Source organism: Thalassophryne amazonica, chromosome 19, assembly GCF_902500255.1.
Source record: "Thalassophryne amazonica chromosome 19, fThaAma1.1, whole genome shotgun sequence".
Taxonomy (NCBI): Eukaryota; Metazoa; Chordata; class Actinopteri; order Batrachoidiformes; family Batrachoididae; genus Thalassophryne; species Thalassophryne amazonica.
Genome location: NC_047121.1, coordinates 32474309 through 32493456, shown reverse-complemented (window position 1 = coordinate 32493456; position 19148 = coordinate 32474309). Strand labels below are relative to the sequence as shown.

The following is a 19148-nucleotide window of genomic DNA, read 5'->3' as shown; positions in this document are numbered from 1 at the left end:
AACATGCTGGAGGAATTATATTTCCCAGCTGCTTTAGGAATGTCTCTGGATCCCCCAGGAAAAGTTAGTGGACTTGGCCGAGTATAGAAAAGTGTGGGATGACCTGCTTGGTCTGCAGCCACTGTGACCAGGACCTGGATAAGTGGCAAAAAAAAAAGAATGAATATGCATGTGAAAAATTAAACTACTCTTTATCTCTTTTCTATGTTTAGGTTGCGGAAAGGTTGTGGTGCAGGATGTAACAGTGGAGGGAATATTGAGGATTCGGATGCAGGGGGGCTGTCATGTGGCAGTGGGAATGGGACGGGAGTCAGCGTCTCCCAGCAGAGCTCAGTGTCACAGGGTGGTACTTCCGGTCCTGTCCCTCCTCACAGTTACCAGCCGCACTCTCTGGGTGAGACCCTGATAGCCCAAAACAGTTACTACTAGTACTACTATGAGACATTAATCTGTTCATTAGGCTCAGTAGGGTTTTTGTTTTCACTGGAGCCAACTTTAAAAACATGTTGCTGTTGAGGATATAGAATTGAGTACTTGCTAATAACAGAGAGGTACTGTATTTATTTCTGATACATGTCCTACTGTTACATTGGGGCTTGTTTTCATTAGTGTAGCATATATCTGAATAAAGCTTGTATTCTCTCTCTCAGGCACCAGTCAGAGTTTCCAGTCTGTCCAGTCAGGTTTGGTACGCCACTCCCCTGCTCGGGCCTCTGTGGCCAGCCATTCTTCATCTTACCGCTACAGCAGCAGCCGCCACTCCTCCCTGCGCACCTCCACCACAGGCCTGGAGCCCTGCCGGCGTTCCTCCACCAGCCAGCTATCTCTGCGCACACTCCCCACCTCCCTGCAGCTCCGGCTTGGCTCCACCTCTGATCCGACCGGCCCTTCGGTATCCCTTTCCAGCCACAGCATCCCGCCCTGCAAACGCCACACGCTAGTGGGCCTGCTGGGCAGTGACGGCCTCTGCGGTACTGTCACCGACCCCCTCAGCCAGCATCATCACCATCATCACCACCCACAGCAACACAACCCCACCTTCTCCACTGTGCGCAGAGATGACATCTCTTACAGAGTGCAGGTTTGTGAGTTTCATTAAAATGTCCCATCATGTTTGGGACCATGCAGTTTTTAAAGATAAGCAGGTAATTTCCATGAATCACTAATACACAGTTTAGTTTTTCGTTTTCTCATTACTTTAGTCTGTCTTGTATCTGTATATTGTTGCCAATGAAACAAAACTGAAGCAACAAACCTCTGTTCACTGACAGGAGAACAGACGCTTGGCACACATCATGTTTCAATTAATGTGTATAATTTAAAAATAATACAGTTATGACCTTCTTAAACATAAACATTGCTTTCCTCAATTTTTTTCTGACAGTAATCAAGTGTACAGAAGATCAGGAACTTGAGCCCCTTTGCCATATGAAAGTGTTAAAATTCTTGGAACTTAATCGACGCAGCAACGAAAACGATTTGACGTTTCCATTAGTTTTTATGCCATAGGGTTTTGATGTCTGCTTCCAAAACTGGGAATGAAAAATTTGCAGAGCAGTGCTATCCACATCCAACATGTTAGAAACTTAAAATTAATTTAACAATTGTTGGAGCCACTCTAAGCTGTGGCACAACAGAATGGGGAAGTACTAGGTTCAGAGTGTGAGAATCACAGAGTAACTTTTACATTCAACTCAATTTCTTCAATTTATATAGTGCCAAATCACAACAGAGTCACACAACACAATTCAGAAAATGAATTAAATGATTAAAAAGCATAGCAAAAGATTAAAAAAGTAAAAAGCATAATAACATAATATGCCAGTATGCTAGCCATATGAAAGGGAAAATAAGTGCGTCTTAAGTCTGGATTTGAAAGTCTCTACTGAATCTGACTGTTTTATTGAAGCAGGGAGATCATTTCACAGAACAGGAGCATGATAAGAGAAAGCTCTGTGATCGGCTGACTTTTTATTCACCCTGGGGACACAAAGTAGAATGCAAAGCCTGAGCCGGTACGTAGGGTTTAATTAGGTCAGCTAGGTAAGGAGGTGCCAGTCCGTGAACAATTTTATAGGCTAGTAGCAGAACCTTAAAATCTGATCTCACAGAGATAGAGACATATAAGTGACTCCATCTTTTATAACCACATAAAGCCAGAGGATACACAACTGTCAGCCCAAAGTGGAAAAAGTGCTTGTATGTATTCATTTCTGAAGTACTTATGGTTTGTATGTACAAACGTATAGAATATATACAACCCCAATTCCAATGAAGTTGGGATGTTGTTTGAAATGTAAATAAAAACAGAATACAATGATTTGCAAATCCTCGTCAACCTACACTCAACAAAAATATAAACGCAACACTTTTGGTTTTGCTCCCATTTTGTATGAGATGAACTCAAAGATCTAAAACTTCTTCCACATACACAATATCACCATTTCCCTCAAATATTCTTCACCAACCAGTCTAAATCTGTGATAGTGAGCACTTCTCCTTTGCTGAGATAATCCATCCCACCTCACAGATGTGCCATATCAAGATGCTGATTAGACACCATGATTAGTGCACAGGTGTGCGTTAGACTGTCCACAATAAAAGGCCACTCTGAAAGGTGCAGTTTTGTTTTATTGGGGGGGGGGGGGGGATACCAGTCAGTATCTGGTGTGACCACCATTTGCCTCATGCAGTGCAACACATCTCCTTCGCATAGAGTTGATCAGGTTGTCAATTGTGGCCCACAATAAAAGGCCACTCTGAAAGGTGCAGTTTTATCACACAGCACAATGCCACAGATGTCGCAAGATTTGAGGGAGCGTGCAATTGGCATGCTGACAGCAGGAATGTCAACCAGAGCTGTTGCTCGTGTATTGAATGTTCATTTCTCTACCATAAGCCGTCTCCAAAGGTGTTTCAGAGAATTTGGCAGTACATCCAACCAGCCTCACAACCGCAGACCACGTGTAACCACACCAGCCCAGGACCTCCACATCCAGCATGTTCACCTCCAAGATCGTCTGAGACCAACCACTCAGACAGATGCTGAAACAATCGGTTTGCATAACCAAAGAATTTCTGCAAAACTGTCAGAAACCATCTCAGGGAAGCTCATCTGCATGCTCGTCATCCTCATCGGGGTCTCGACCTGACTCCAGTTCGTCGTCGTAACCGACTTGAGTGGGCAAATGCTCACATTCGCTGGCGTTTGGCACGTTGGAGAGGTGTTCTCTTCACGGATGAATCGCGGTTCACACTGTTCAGGGCAGATGGCAGACAGCATGTGTGGCGTCGTGTGGGTGAGCGGTTTTCTGATGTCAATGTTGGCGTCGTGTGGGTGAGAGGTTTTCTGATGTCAATGTTGTGGATCGAGTGGCCCATGGTGGCGGTGGGGTTATGGTATGGGCAGGCATCTGTTATGGACGAAGAACACAGGTGCATTTTATTGATGGCTTTTTGAATTCACAGAGATACCGTGACGAGATCCTGAGGCCCATTGTTGTGCCATACATCCAAGAACATCACCTCATGTTGCAGCAGGATAATGCACGGCCCCATGTTGCAAGGATCTGTACACAATTCTTGGAAGCTGAAAATGTCCCAGTTCTTGCATGGCCGGCATACTCACCGGACATGTCACCCATTGAGCATGTTTGGGATGCTCTGGACCGGCATATACGACAGCGTGTACCAGTTCCTGCCAATATCCAGCAACTTCGCACAGCCATTGAAGAGGAGTGGACCAACATTCCACAGGCCACAATTGACAACCTGATCAACTCTATGCGAAGGAGATGTGTTGCACTGCATGAGGCAAATGGTGGTCACACCAGATACTGACTGGTATCCCCCCCCCCCAATAAAACAAAACTGCACCTTTCAGAGTGGCCTTTTATTGTGGACAGTCTAACGCACACCTGTGCACTAATCATGGTGTCTAATCAGCATCTTGATATGGCACATCTGTGAGGTGGGATGGATTATCTCAGCAAAGGAGAAGTGCTCACTATCACAGATTTAGACTGGTTGGTGAAGAATATTTGAGGGAAATGGTGATATTGTGTATGTGGAAGAAGTTTTAGATCTTTGAGTTCATCTCATACAAAATGGGAGCAAAACCAAAAGTGTTGCGTTTATATTTTTGTTGAGTGTAGGTTGACGAGGATTTGCAAATCATTGTATTCTGTTTTTATTTACATTTCAAACAACATCCCAACTTCATTGGAATTGGGGTTGTATATATATATATATTGTATATATGTTAGATAACTATCCGACCTTTTTATTTTTTTTAAAACTACGAGGTCTATTAGAAAAGTATCCGACCTTATTATTTTTTTCAAAAACCATATGGATTTGAATCACGTGTGATTACATCAGACATGCTTGAACCCTCGTGGGCATGCGAGAGTTTTTTCACGCCTGTCGGTTACGTCATTCGCCTGTGGGCAGTCTTTGAGTGAGGAGTCGCCCACCCTCTCGTTTTTTCATTGTTTAGGAATGGCTCAGACTGCTGCTTTGTTTGATAAAAATTTTTTCAAAAACTGTAAGGCACAACTGAGTGGACACCATTCGATAAATTCAGCTGGTTTTTGGTAAAAATTTTAACGGCTGATGAGCGATTTTGGTCTGGTAGTGTCGCCGTAAGGACGGCCCATGGTGCCTGACGGCGATCTGTGCTTCGAGGCGGCAGCGTCTCGCCGTTTCAAGTTGAAAACTTCCACATTTCTGGCTCTGTTGACCCAGTAAGTTGTCAGAGAACAGAGAACTTTCAGAAGAAGTCAGCATGAGGAGTTTATTCGGACATTCCATTGTTAACGGACATTTTGCAATGAAAGAACGTGCGGGCAGAGTCGCATGTTGGGCCGGACCCGACCGCGGGGGTCGCGACAGGAGAAACACCTCCGTTGGAAACCTTAACGGGCAAGTTGGAACATACCCAAGCTGTTAAACAATTTCTCAGTTACTCACTTGTTGAAAGCCATCAAAAGCCGCCTGAATTTTACAAATGGTTTTCAACACGGAGGTGTTTTTCCTGTCGCGGCGCACACAGATTTGAACGAGTCGTCACGGAAACGACTTTGCGCGCACGTCTTTCATTAAAAAATGTCCTTAAACAGTGGAATGTCCGCATAAAGTCCTCATGCCGGCCTCTTCTGAATCTTATCTGTTCTCTCATGACGTCCTGGGTGAATTAAGCCTTAAATTAGGATGTTTTCAAGTCGAAACAGGCCCATGACGGCACCTGGAAGCGCTGCATGACGTCCCGGTCCGTGGGAAGTCCTTACACCGACAGAAACACCCCCTCATCTCTCATCAGCCGTTAAACTTTTTACCGAAAACCAGCTTAATTTCTCTAATAGTGTACACTCGGATATTCCTCACAGGTCCAGAAAAAATCTTGATAAAGCAACGCGCGCTGTCTCGAGCAGCGTGTGAAACAAAGGAATTCAGCCGAGAGGGCGGGACCACATCTCACTCAAGGCCTGCCCACAGGGAAATGACGTCACCGACACGCATGAAAAAACTCACGCATGCACACGAGGGTTCAAGCATGATTGGTGTAATCGCATGTCATTCAAATCCATATAGTTAAAAAAAATAAATAAAAGGGTCGGTTTATTGTCTAATAGACCTTGTATTTGCTCATTTTGAAATGGATGCCTGCAGCACGTTTCAAAAAAGTCGGGACAGTGGTATGTTTACCACTGTGTTACATCACCTTTCTTTCTAACAACACTCAATAAGCATTTGGGAACTGAGGACATTAATTGTTAAAGCTTTGTGGTGGAATTCTTTCCCATTCTTGCTTGATGTACACCTTCAGTTGGTCACCATCCGGGATCTCCGTTGTAGTCTTTTGCGCTTCATAATGGGCCACACATTTTCATTGGACTGCAGGCAGGCCAGTCTAGTACCCGCACTCGTTTACTACGAAGCCACGCTGTTGTAACACGTGCAGAATGTGGCTTGGCATTGTCTTGCTGACATAAGCAGGGACGTCCCTGAAAAAGACATTGCTTGGATGTCAGCATGTGTTGCTCCAAAACCTGGATGTACCTTTCAGCATTGATGGTGCCATCACAGATGTGTAAGTTGCCCATGTCATGGGCACTAACACACCCCCATACCATCACAGACGCTGGCTTTTGAACTTTGTGCTGTTAACAATCTGGATGGTCTTTGTCCTCTTTTGTCCGGAGGACACAACGTCCATGATTTACAAAAACAATTTGAAATGCAGACTCATCAGACCACAGCACACTTTTTCACTTTGTGTCTGTCCGTTTCAAATGAGCTCGGGCCCAGAGAAGGCGGCGGCGTTTCTGGATGTTGTTGATATATGGCTTTCGCTTTGCATGGTAGAGTTTTAACTTGCACTTGTAGATGTAGCTACGAACTGTGTTAACTGACGATGGTTTTCTGAAGTGTTCCTGAGCCCACACGGTAAGATCCTTTACACAATGATGTCTGTTTTTAATGCAGTGCCACCTGAGGGATTGAAGGTCGCAGGCAGTCAATGTTGGTTTTCGGCCTTGTCGCTTACGTGTAGAAAGTTCTCCAGATTCTCTGAATCTTTTGATTATATTACAGACTGTAGATGATGGAATCCCTAATTTCCTTGCAATTGAACATTGAGAAACATTGTTCTTAAATTGTTAGACTATTATTTCACGCAGTTGTTTACAAAGTGGTGATCCTCACCCCATCTTTGCTTGTGAATGGCTGAGCTTTTTGGGGATGCTGTTGTGTGGGCCGCTGAAGAGGAGGTACTGCTGGCCCACCACCACCAGATGACGCCCTGCTTGGAGTGCGGGCTTCAAGCACGAGAGGGCGCCGGAGCCACTGGGAGTGACAGCTGTCACTCTTCATCAGCACCAGCTGTCACTCAGTCAACTCATCACCATCACCATAAAGGCCGGACTGCAGCTCCACCTCCTCGCCGAGAAATCAGTTACCTTGGAGGTAATTTTCTTTGCTAAACCGAAAACACTGACTAATAGTCTGAACTTCTTTGCGGCCATTTTCCTGTGGTGATTGCCTTATCTGTGGGATTGGCGTTTGGTGTGATCAGCGACGGCTTCGCTTCACACCCCAACCAGATAAGTGATTAGACAGGAGCTGCACGAGTATGTGATTGGAGGTGGAGGTGCTCCCTCCTTACTGAACACGGACTGTGGGATTACTGAGTGTGCATACTCACACTCACCTGTGCTGTTTCTGTTCTCTGCCAGCAGTACCAGGTCTGACAGCTGAAGACGGTGACCACCTGGGGACCCAGGACTTGGCGGCTCCGGTGTTCTTCAGGTCCGTTGGCGGTGAGGGCCGTGTGGGATCCGGCTCGGTTCTGGACGGGCGTCTCCTATCCTCAAGCCTGCCCACACGTCACCCAACGTGTAATTGACTGTAGTCCCAAACTGATTGTTGTCTGTATTCCGTTGTGCACAATTTACAACATTAAATTGTTACTGTTTGGCTTATCCATTGCCTGTTCTTTTACGCCCCCTGTTGTGGGTCCATGTTCCTACACTTTCACAACAGATGCTCTTTTTATACCCAATTATGACACTCATCTGTTTCCAATTAACCTGTTCAACCTGTGGAATGTTACAAACAGGTGTTCTTTGAGCATTCATCAACTTTCCCAGTTTTTTGTTGCCCCTGTCTGAGCTTTTTGGAAATGTGTTGCAGGCATCCATAAATTGTATTCTGTTTTTATTTACATTTTACCAAAGATAGAGACCGAATGATCCACACAGCCACAGCGCTCCGATAGAGGAAAAACTTTATTTAGGTAAATAAAGTTTTTCCTCTATCAGAGCTCTTATTTAGGTAAATAAAGTTTTTCCTCTATCAGAGCGCAGTGGCTGTGCGGCTCATTCGGTCTCTATCTTTGATACAATTTTTGATGGCCCTGCACGCCTTTTTATGTGTTTTGGATGTGCGTGTCTTTATTGCATTACTTTTATTTACATTTTACACAATGTCCCAACTTCATGGGAATTGGGGTTGTAGTTTGCCTTATTAAAAATCAAATCATAGCATTCTGCTGGAGCAATAATAATAATTTGCTTCAGAAATTGCATTGTATCTTTTCTAGTAATGTTTACTTGTACTGAGGGACAGGAAATCTGTTGGGGGAGTGGCAGCTATAGGAAGGGAAAGATGTGCAGCAAATACACTGCAAGATGTATTTGCAGATTATTATTACCTCCGCCAAGGAGGTTATGTTTTCGGTCGAGTTTGTTTATTTGTTTGTCTGTCTGTTTGTCAGCAGGATAACTCAAAACGTTTTTAACGGATTTTGATGAAATTTTGTGGAGTGGTTGGAAATGACAAGAGGAACAAGTGATTAAATTTTAGTGGTGATCCGGATCACGATCCGGATCCAGGAATTTTTTAAAGGATTCTTCACCATTGCGGGATGGAAGAATTTTGACATTCTACACTCAACAAAAATATAAACGCAACATTTTTGGTTTTGCTCCCATTTTGTATGAGATGAACTCAAAGATCTAAAACTTTTTCCACATACACAATATCACCATTTCCCTCAAATATTGTTCACAAACCAGTCGAAATCTGTGATAGTGAGCACTTCTCCTTTGCTGAGATAATCCATCCCACCTCACAGGTGTGCCATACCAAGATGCTGTTTAGACACCATGATAAGTGCCCTTTATTGTGGGCAGTCTAAGGCACACCTGTGCACTAATCATGGTGTCTAATCAGCATCTTGGTATGGCACACCTGTGAGGTGGGATGGATTATCTCAGCAAAGGAGAAGTGCTCACTATCACAGATTTAGACTGGTTTGTGAACAATATTTGAGGGAAATGGTGATATTGTTTATGTGGAAAAAGTTTTAGATCTTTGAGTTCATCTCATACAAAATGGGAGCAAAACCAAAAGTGTTGCTTTTATATTTTTGTTGAGTGTAGTTTCTAACTCCACAAAAACAAGGCAGAAAGGCTTGAAAAAAATTAGGGTGTAACATAGTCAAATGTTCTATCAAACAATAAAGTTTGGTGATGATCGGATCCGGATTCAGGATCTGGTGATCCAGAATATGCAAAAATATAGGGAAAATAGAAAATGTGTCAGTGTGAGGTGACAGATGAAGCTAGAGATGCACAACTAACACCAAATTGTAGCTGAATCTGTACTGATTCAGTAAGGTGTCATCAGATTTGATGTAGCTTCAAATGTTATGGAGCTAGATCCAGAAGAAAACCGCCATTACCGAAAAATCGTTTTTATACAATAACTTTTGAACTATTAAAGACATAAAGTGATTCCAAATTCTAGTGGTATATTTTCATGGTCAAAGATGTCAAATATAAAGGAAAGAAAAGTGTATATCATAGTTTTGGTTGTAACACTGAATTGTTGAATAGATCACTGTGCCAAGGAGGGAATCTCTTTAGGGTCAGTGACCCTATGGCCTTGTTTAGAGAAGTGTTTCATAAATGTTAAAAAATTAATATATTTGCAGTTTAGTTGAATAATAAATTGAATTTTGTCTCTTGTTTTTGTCTATAAGCACATGCAATATCAATATCAGTGATCAGATGACAGTAGCTTCTGGGAAAGGTGCAAGTTGCAATAAACTGTGATGCCAAGCGCTAAGGATACATGCTATCCAGTCACAGCAGATGAAACTTTTTTCTTACAGTGTGGGCAAACGTCATTGTTAGACTTTTTTAGGTTCAATGATTCCACGGTGTGTAGATGTTATGGCGTCAGTGACCCCCGAGTGCTTCTAGTTCTTACAGTTTACCAGCACCACGTGACAGAAATATTTTCAACTTTTCAAGAACTCATTGATGAACCACACACCCTTTGAAACTGTGAATCAGATCTTTTAAATGTATTTACATATTTGCTGTCTCCTCAAGTACTGACCCTTTAACTCTACTGCTGTTTAAATGTTGTCATTTTTGCTCTGTTGTCATCCAGATTGTGGATGTGAGCCAGGTACTGGACACCATTCACTTAACAAAGCGGAAGGAGCTGCATTGGCCTGATGAGACAATGCGACTGAGGGCAGGACGTACCTGCTGGAGGGACTGGAGCCCCTTGGAGGGCATGGAAGGACATGTAAGTTGTGTTCAAATGCCATTAGTTAAGCTGTGTCAACAGGGCTTGTTACAACAAAGATATGATGACACAGACTCCTTCAGCTCACACAGTCTGTCTGCAATTACCGTGTTTTTGATTTCATCCTGCTTTTATAATTATCCTCTGTGACCTACATGAGCTGCAATAAATGCTTTATAAGTTAGATCAGGTGCTTCCTTTATGACGCTCTTCTGTCTCTTGCACCCTGCAGGTGATTCACCGTTGGGTGCCTTGTAGTCGAGATCCAGCCAATCGCTCCCATATCGACAAGACCATCCTGCTGGTACAGGTGGAAGATAAGCTAGTCCCCATCATTGAGACTGGGGTCATTGAATTGGGCGCAGAGGTTTGAAACAGAAGCACAGCTTAAACACTTTGGTACTCCTGAGCTTCCGGGCTTTCAGCAGGACAGAGGAGCTTGGGGACAAATGAAGCAGAAGCTCTCCCTCGTGTTCCCAAAAGCTGAAGGGTAACTGAAGGCAGAATATACATTTGTACAACATCCTCTGTACCACGTCTACACACATCTACAGTATCTGCCTTTGCTTTGCAGAAATGCTGCATGACAGTAAACAACCCTGAACTTCGCTTTTGCTACTGCAATTTTTTTTTCTATGCATTTCATTAGCTATTGTGGATGTGCACACACGTACATAAAACATATGCAGGTTTTTGATTTTCATTCTGACAGCTGCGAGTTAGTGCATGATTTGTTTTTTCTCTTTCATCTTAAAATAATTTGCCAAATAAGTGTGGTCTTGAATATCTGCCAGTTTCTCATATGTAGAAGTTTCTCTCAGTATCTCTTTCTCTCTGCCCCCCTCTCTACTCCCCCCCCCTCTATCTCTGTCCCTTCTCTCTGCCTCCCCTCTCTACTCCCCCCCATCTCTGTCCCTTCTCTCTGCCTCCCCTCTCTACTCCCCCCCCCCCCCCTCTCTCTCTCTCTCTCTCTCTCTCTCTCTCTCTCTCTGTCTCTGTCCCTTCTCTCTGCCCCCTCTCTCTCTCTCTCTCTCTTTCTTTCTAGTGTGCCTTAATTGAGAGAGAGGCGACATGACGAGTCGGGAAAAAATTGGTCACATGACTCGTGCCATCTTGTGTTCAAAATAGCATTCGCTGTTAATCTGTCTGCATGTAAATCCAGTTATTTTATTTATTTATTTGCTGAAATTGATGGGTTGTTGTGCATTTAGAGGCACAAATAGACACAACAAGGGCTTCAAGATGTACAGATTCCCTTCAGATCCAAACAGAAGAAAAATTTGGAATAATAAAGTCAGCCGTGTGGGATGGAAGCCGAAATTATCGTCAAAGCTTTGCGAGGTAAATTTATTGTTCAGTCCCATGTACAGTAAAACTCACCTAAACCATCATCATATAAACCAGATATTCACAGTCACTGGACAAAAAAAGTCCCAAAGTTTTTGTATTGTTTTCCATGTCATAAACGAGAGTTACGAATGTAACTACGGTTCTATGAATTCCAGATGACCGCCAGAGGGCGGTGCTTTAGCACTTGGATAACTACATGTGCGCAGCACAGAGGTCGAGAATATATACCAACAAAGTCACACCATTGAATGTGACCTGGGTGACGTCACTGGTTGTCTTTATATACCAGACGCACCCAGCGCTCACTTCTTTTCGGAATGAACTCGCAAGACTCTGAGTGACAAGCAACTCTGGCGGTCATCCGGAATTCATAGAACCGTAGTTACATTCGTAACTCTCATTCTATTTCATTCCTCCTGACCGCCAGAGGGCGGTGCTTTAGCACCTGGATGACTTAATACCAACAAGGTCACGAAGAGTCACACTCACCTTGCATCAGCAGTGGGGAGTGGAGGCAGACAACACCGCCGAAGTCACCGCAGGAGGAGCGACCACATTGTCTGTAACAGCGGGCGAAGGTACAGGACGAAGCCCACGTAGCAGCAGCACAAATATCACTCAAAGGGACACCTCTCAGTGCAGCCCAGGAGGTGGACACCCCTCTGGTGGAATGGCACGTAACCTTAGGAGGCTGAAGACCTCTGGACCTGTATACTTGTAAAATGGCATCCACGACCCAATGCGAGAGTCACTGCTTTGAGACAGCACAGCCTCTTTTGTGATCACCGTAACACACAAACAGGGCATCCGTTTTCCGGATCCCGGCAGTCGCACTAATGTACTGCTTCAACATTCGGGCAGGACACAGGGAACCTGAAACAGATAATCCTGGATCAGAATGCGGGACATACACAGCCAAGGAAACTGGCTGGTTAACATGAAAAGTTGAAATTCTCTTGGGTAAAAAGGAGGGATTAGGCCACAGCGTAACCCCAGATCCATCAGAATTCCATCACAAACAGTCCCCAGCGACTGATAGGGCATGGAGCTCTCCCACCCGCTTAGCCGAAGACAGTGCAAGTAGAAAGGCAGTCTTCACTGACACCCATTTAAGATCAGCACTTTCAACTGGTTCGAAAGGGGATAAGCTTAAACCTTCCAGGACTAGAGGAAGGTCCCATGAAGGTACGCGTGCAAGCCTCGGAGGCCGCAAACGTAGCGCACCTTTCAAAAAATGACACACTAAGAGGTGTGAACCTACTGACCGGCCATCAACGTAGACGTGCCGGGCAGAGATTGCAGCAACATAAACCTTCAAGGTAGCGACAGAAAGTCCTTTCTCCAGCAGTTCTTGTAAATATTTGAGGAGAATAGGCACAGGGCAATGCTCCGGGTCTAACTTTTGTTTCTCACACCACCGCACAAACAGCTTCCATCTGTTGTCATACAAAGCCCTGGTAGAAGCAGCACGTGAATTAAGGATAGTCTGAACAACAGCCTGGTCACAAGAACTTAACAAGGAGTCTGGCCCCTCAACGGCCACACATACAGTTGAAGGCGTTCTGGGTGAGGGTGCCAAATCCTCCCCTGTAGCTGTGACAACAAATCCTTCCTCTCGGGGAGAGCCCAAGGTTCTCCCTCGAGGAGTTTGTAAATCATGGGAAACCAAATCCTCCCAGGCCAGAATGGAGCAACCAGCAGCACCCTGTGGCTGCTCTGATCTATCCTGTGCAGTGTCAACATCAGCAGCGGGAGAGGAGGGAAGGCATAAAGGAGGCAATCCGGCCACGGGTGAGCCAGTGCATCCTGCCCCAGCGGGCTGTCTGGTTCCAAGAGGGAGTACCATTGTGGGCAATGTGTCGAGGTGCTTGAAGCGAACTTCCACTGCACCATATTTCTGCCAGATCATTTGGACCACAATCGGGTTCAGTCTCCACTCTCCCAGTGGTGGTTTCTGTCTGGAGAGTAAATCCGCTGCGCTGTTCTGTACACCGGGCAGATGAACTGCTCTGACACTCTGAAGGCGAGGCAATGCCCATAAGAGAAGCTTCCGAGTTTCTGCCAATGAGTGATTGGACCTGGTGCCCCCCTGATGGTTTATGTGATAGACTGTTGACGTGTTGTCCGACCAGACAAGAACATGTCTTCCTCTCAGGGCTGGGAGGAAATGCTTGAGAGCCAGTCGCACAGCACGAAGCTCCAGCACGTTTATGTGTTGGAGTCTCTCCTGGGGACTCCAGACACCCCTCACCAGCCTGTGATTCCACACGGCCCCCCAACCTTTGAGTGATGCATCTGTAACAACCACCTCTCGGCGAGAAGGAACAGAGCCTAGAGGGACACCCTTGCAGATGAAGTCCACGTTCCCCCAGGATTTGAGGTGCAGAAGGCACTGGTTGGAGGGTCGTACAAGCCTGTGCTGATGCAACTTCGAGTTGAGGCCTAGGTTGTTGATCCAAATCTGTAGGGGACATAAGAACAGAAGTCCCAAAGGTACCACTAGCGACATTGCAGTCAATTTGCCCATCAACCGGAGCAGCAAACCAAAAGGCAGCGTCACAGCCCGTTGAATGTGTGAGACGAGACGAATTACATCGTCCACTCTCTGCGGGGATGGCGATGCAGTCATAGTCAGGGAGTTGATGGCAATGCCGATGAAGGTCGTTTGTTGACTGGGAACAAGAGAACTCTTTGCAAAGTTCACTGTGACTCCTAAATGAGAGACATGGTTCAGTAGAAGAGCTGTGTCGTTGTGCGCCTGCTCCTGAGTCGGAGCGCAGACAAGCCAATCGTCCATGTAGGGTAGGATTCTTAATCCAAGAGCTTGCAGTGGGGCTAGTGCTGCAGCCATACATCTGGTAAATGTACGAGGGGCAAGAGAGAGGCCGAAAGGAAGCACCCTGAACTGGTATGCCTGACCTTCGAAAGCAAAGCGGAGAAACTGCCTGTGATGAGGCGCCACTGGCACATGGAAATAGGCGTCTTTTAAGTCGACACTTGTGAACCAGTCTCCTGGTGTGATAGTTTGAAGGACGTCTACTGTGCGGAGCATGTGAAACTGCAGCACTTTGATATAACGATTCAGACGTCGGAGATCGAGGATAGGACGAAAGCCGCCATCCTTCTTTGGAACAAAGAAGTAAATTGAATAGAACCCCCTGAGCTGGTCTGATCTGTGAACTGGCTCTATGGCCCCCTTCTCCAGGAGTTCCAAAATCTCCCGTTGTAGGGCAGCAGACTGCACCGAGTTGGAAACAACAGTCATCCTCACCCCATTGAACTTTGGAGGACGACATCCGAACTGAATTCTGTAACCTTCGAACAAGGTTGAAATGACCCATGGGTCTTGAACTTGAGCCTCCCATTGGCTGAGTTGATTTCATGAAAAACGGCTGGGGGCCAAACATTGGCAGTCAGACCCGACCACCTCTGCCTCGCATCCCTGAGGACCTCTGGGCGCGATTACTGGAAGCTCTGCGAAACCGTTCAGTTCTCGGGGGTCTGCCCGTAGGCTCACAAAAGGCAGGCTGCTGGGAGAGCTGGCTCTCAACTGCAAAAGCACGTGCAGCTCTGGGAGTCGGCGGAAGCCTGGATGTAGAGTGAAAAGCTGTAGCACGTCTGACTGGCTGAGGTCTGGAAGACCGGTGTAGGTCAACAAACTGTTGCCGAGATTTAGTAGCCTCAACAGCACGCTCTAAAGTTTGTTGGGCCGCAGGTCCAAATACTTGGCCTGGAAGAACCGGCAGCGAACGGAGTGTGCCTCTGCAGGATTCGGAAAGGGGGGACTGTGCAAGCCACACCTGACGTCTAGTGATGGTAAGGGTTGACATCAGTCTGCCAAGCTCTCTGGACATATAAGCAAAGGTTTGGAGTGAGGCATCACTAAGACTTTGCGTAGCATCATCAACCTCTGCCTCCCTCAAAGACTTTGAGAGGGCAAGGGCTAAATGGGACAGTGAGTTGCCTAGGCGACCGATGCAAGCAGCTATGTCATAGCTTTTGGTGAGGAGGTCATCAGTGACCCTACACTGAGGGCGTGGGCAGCGGGCATCCGGCCGAGCAGCATCAGCTGGAGCCACAACCAGGTTCGCAATAATGCTGTCAACGGCGGGCATACGGTTCAGACCATACTGCGCTGAATCACACATAGAGCTAAGGGCTCTGCAGTCCTGTGATAGATGGGTCAATGATTTGGGGTCCGCCCAACATCGGTGGAGCTCCTTGATATATGGTTGTGAAACTGGAACGTTGAACTCAGGCTTCTGAGTGACTTTGAAAAAGGCACTTGAAGCGGTGGTTTCCGCAGGGGGATTGTCGACCCCAAGCCTGGATAAAGCCAAGTGAACAGCTTGCTTGACAAAGGATAGTCCAGGTCCGGTTTGCGGCATGGACTCTGCCTCGGAGGTATGAGAGCCCACTAATGAATGGCTTGGAGAAAGACTCCTCTCATCCTCATCCTCCACACAGTTTATATCATTTGTCATGTACAAGGAATCAGTTGCAGCAATAGACACGACATCGTCCTCCTGCTGAGTAACTACATTGGTCTGATCAGCCTCATTAGGGACAGCAGGAACTGTCACTGCATCCTTAGGCTGTAGATTCAGAAGCAAGGACTTAATCTGAGCAAACTCAGAAGTCAACGTTTCGACCTTTTCAGCCAAAGCATGGTCATGAGTAACCTTCTTAGCAGAAGGGGCTCCTGCATGTGGGCGTTTACGGCGCTTTGGGTCCTTCCTGGGGCTGGAGGCCAAAGTTGCACTAGATATTCCACTTTCCAATGCCGCAAGTCTAGCAGATCTCTCTGCCAGTGGCATGCTGGCACAGTTAAGGCAGGCATCGCCAGTCAGGGCTTCCCTCAGGTGTCCGATCCCAAGACAGGAGGGGCAAAACACATGTCCATCATCTGGGCTCAAGGGAGTCAAACAGGTACTACAGCCATGCAACAAAGGCCCTGTCAACATTGTGGACTGCGTGCATATGGCTAACGCAAGCCCTGATGGTTACAAATGGAAAGACAAAGCGTGAATCACACGCAGTGTAAATAGTAACACGAGGCACGGAGCGTGAAGCACTCACAGCCGTCGGCTTGACACGAGGCACGGAGTGTGAAGCACTCACAGCCGTCGGCTTGACACGAGGCACGGAGCGTGAAGCACTCACAGCCGCAGACTCGACACGAGGCACGGAGCGTGAAGCACTCCAGCCGCAGACTCGACACGAGGCACGGAGCTTGGAACACTCACAGTGTAAAAGCTAATACAAGGCCCGGAGCGTGAAACACTCACAGCCACAGTAATAACACGATGCACACAGCCGAAAAACTCACAGCCCAAGTGCTAAGTCACTTAGAGCAACGATGACAACACTAGCTGCTAGCGGAGCTGTTAAACTTAGCAAATGGCAGCAGTGCAGACAAAGTACTTCAAGGAGTGGAAAACACTCACGGCAAGCCCAACACAGTACACTATACTGGTTCTGATACACACACTACCATGTAGTTAACGGGGTTAGCGACACAACTAAACAAATAGCCAGCTTTCATCAAAACAACACAGCTAATGTGCACAGAGGAAAATATCCAGCAGGGCAGCGGCAAGGCGCGCACCGGCGTTTAGGAAGGTGTACTCACGACAGGCGTCAAAGAATATAAAAAACGGTGAAGCCGTGTCTCGCAGCCTCTGGAGGACGTGTGCAGTGCACGTAGCTCCAACCGAAGGTGGGTTGCAAGGCTACAAGCGAGAGCGGCAATCGCTGCTAAATGCGTTCTCAACCTCTAAGAATGCGAGAATGTAGAAAAGAAGCGAGCGCTGGGTGCGTCTGGTATATAAAGACAACCAGTGACGTCAACCAGGTCACATTCAATGGTGTGACTTTGTTGGTATATATTCTCGACCTCTGTGCTGCGCACATGTAGTTATCCAGGTGCTAAAGCACCGCCCTCTGGCGGTCAGGAGGAATGAAATAGAACAGCGTATATAACGGATATTGTACAACGGATTTTCGCTCACATCGGATGAAATGTCCCGTCTCATCGCATTGTTTCCATTAAAAGCCCTGTGCAGTCTGGATGTGCAAAGTAACAGAGATACAAATTAAAGTTCATCTCTGACACTCGTTGATTTGAGGAAAGTGGGACCGGAGTCATTTCTGTGATTAAAAGTCTGACCATTTATTTTTTTTTCACACCATGCTCAGACTTGGACCTGAAGCCTGGCATGCACCTGTTAAATCAGACACGAACAGCTTTGATTTGACACTTTTCTGCTTTCACTCCTTCATCTGCCATCATATTATAACAGTTTTTACAGTGTGCACACTAATTACAAATGGATCAGAAAAGTCCACAACTTTACAGCACAAAGTCGATAAAAGATGAAATTGTTCAGCTTACCTTTGATTTGGAGGTGATGATTGTAGAAAGAAAAGCTTGTTGAGGGTCAGATTAGTCCAGAATAAAGCATAATCCAGAGACGGAGAACTTTAAGAGTCACTTAAGTCATTGCATGACACGGAGTTACAGAGCTGCAGAAGCATAAATCAGGCTTTACATTCCTTAAATAAATCATCGTAAATTGTAAATTTGATCGCTTAACTATTTTTATATTTATTTTGATGGTACCTATACCTGGATGTGTTGCTGTATGTGGTTAAATGATTTTAAATTTTTTTTAAAACATTAAAGGTTCATTCAGTAGTTCAGCACAGTTGCACCCAAAATGACGCCATGTTCTGAGTTGACCCCACTCTTTCAATTAAGGCAAACTCTCTCTCTCTCTCACTCGCTCTCTGCTTGTCTGTGTTCTGATCTGCTAACACTACAGAGAAAGTTGTAGTGCAGATGTAAGACTTGCTGTTGCCCTGTGTCATGTTTGTCATTTTTTTGGAGTTAGTTTAGAAATTTCTATATTACTTTGAGCAAATTTTAAAAACTTGCACTGTAGTTTAGTTGTTTATTTTTTATTTAGTGATGCACTACACTAATAAGATATCATAATAAGATATCACATTATTTATTGCAGACTTTGAGCTATCATGGTTACAGATGCCTTTAGAATGAAAAAAAATGCAATCATCATTCTGTTTTTTTGCCATTTATTTGACTATTTTGTTTGATAAACTTGAACTTAACTTTTTACTGTATATGTTTATATCTATATCTTATAGATATATATATGTATGTATATATGTGTCAATGTGTATATATATAAAAATATTTTTGTTTTCAATATTTATTACTGTGAATATGGTATTGACACTTTGTTATACTTTTTTCATTTGGGACAAAGGTTAATGTATTAAGGACCATTGGTTAAAAACAAGATGCTCAAAATTTTGATGGCCTGTTTCACTATTTAACTGAATTCTTTTCTATATGGAGAAATAAAAATATGATTTATTCCTTCCTCTTTTGGTTGTGTGTGCATGACTTTTACCTATTCCTCTGAATCATTTGGCAACACAAGTGTACAGTAAGAGTCACAATGCCTCAGAACTGAGTCATCAACATGAACCATGATGGAAAATGAACAAAATTCCGCACTACTCAGTTTTAAATATGAATGCTGTCACAGTTATAACATGTTATAAGTTCGATGGTAAAGTGAATGTTGTACTGTGTCCTGTTTAAATATTGTGGAACTCGTAACTTGTTTGTAAACTGAACATTCCTATGATGCTGCTGTGTGAATACAACT

General features: G+C 45.1%; 1 protein-coding gene across 1 annotated transcript in view; it reads left to right on the top strand.

Annotated features, from left to right (window-relative positions):
* pcnx1 (pecanex 1) overlaps positions 1 to 10701 on the top strand; it is a 123798-nt gene extending 113097 nt beyond the window's left edge. Inside the window, 4 exon segments of the mRNA XM_034159965.1 lie at positions 213 to 394; positions 651 to 1081; positions 9961 to 10101; positions 10334 to 10701. Of these exon segments, the coding sequence (XP_034015856.1) occupies positions 213 to 394; positions 651 to 1081; positions 9961 to 10101; positions 10334 to 10474 (895 nt within the window). The 3' untranslated portion in view covers positions 10475 to 10701.
* The last annotated feature ends 8447 nt before the right edge of the window (positions 10702 to 19148 follow it).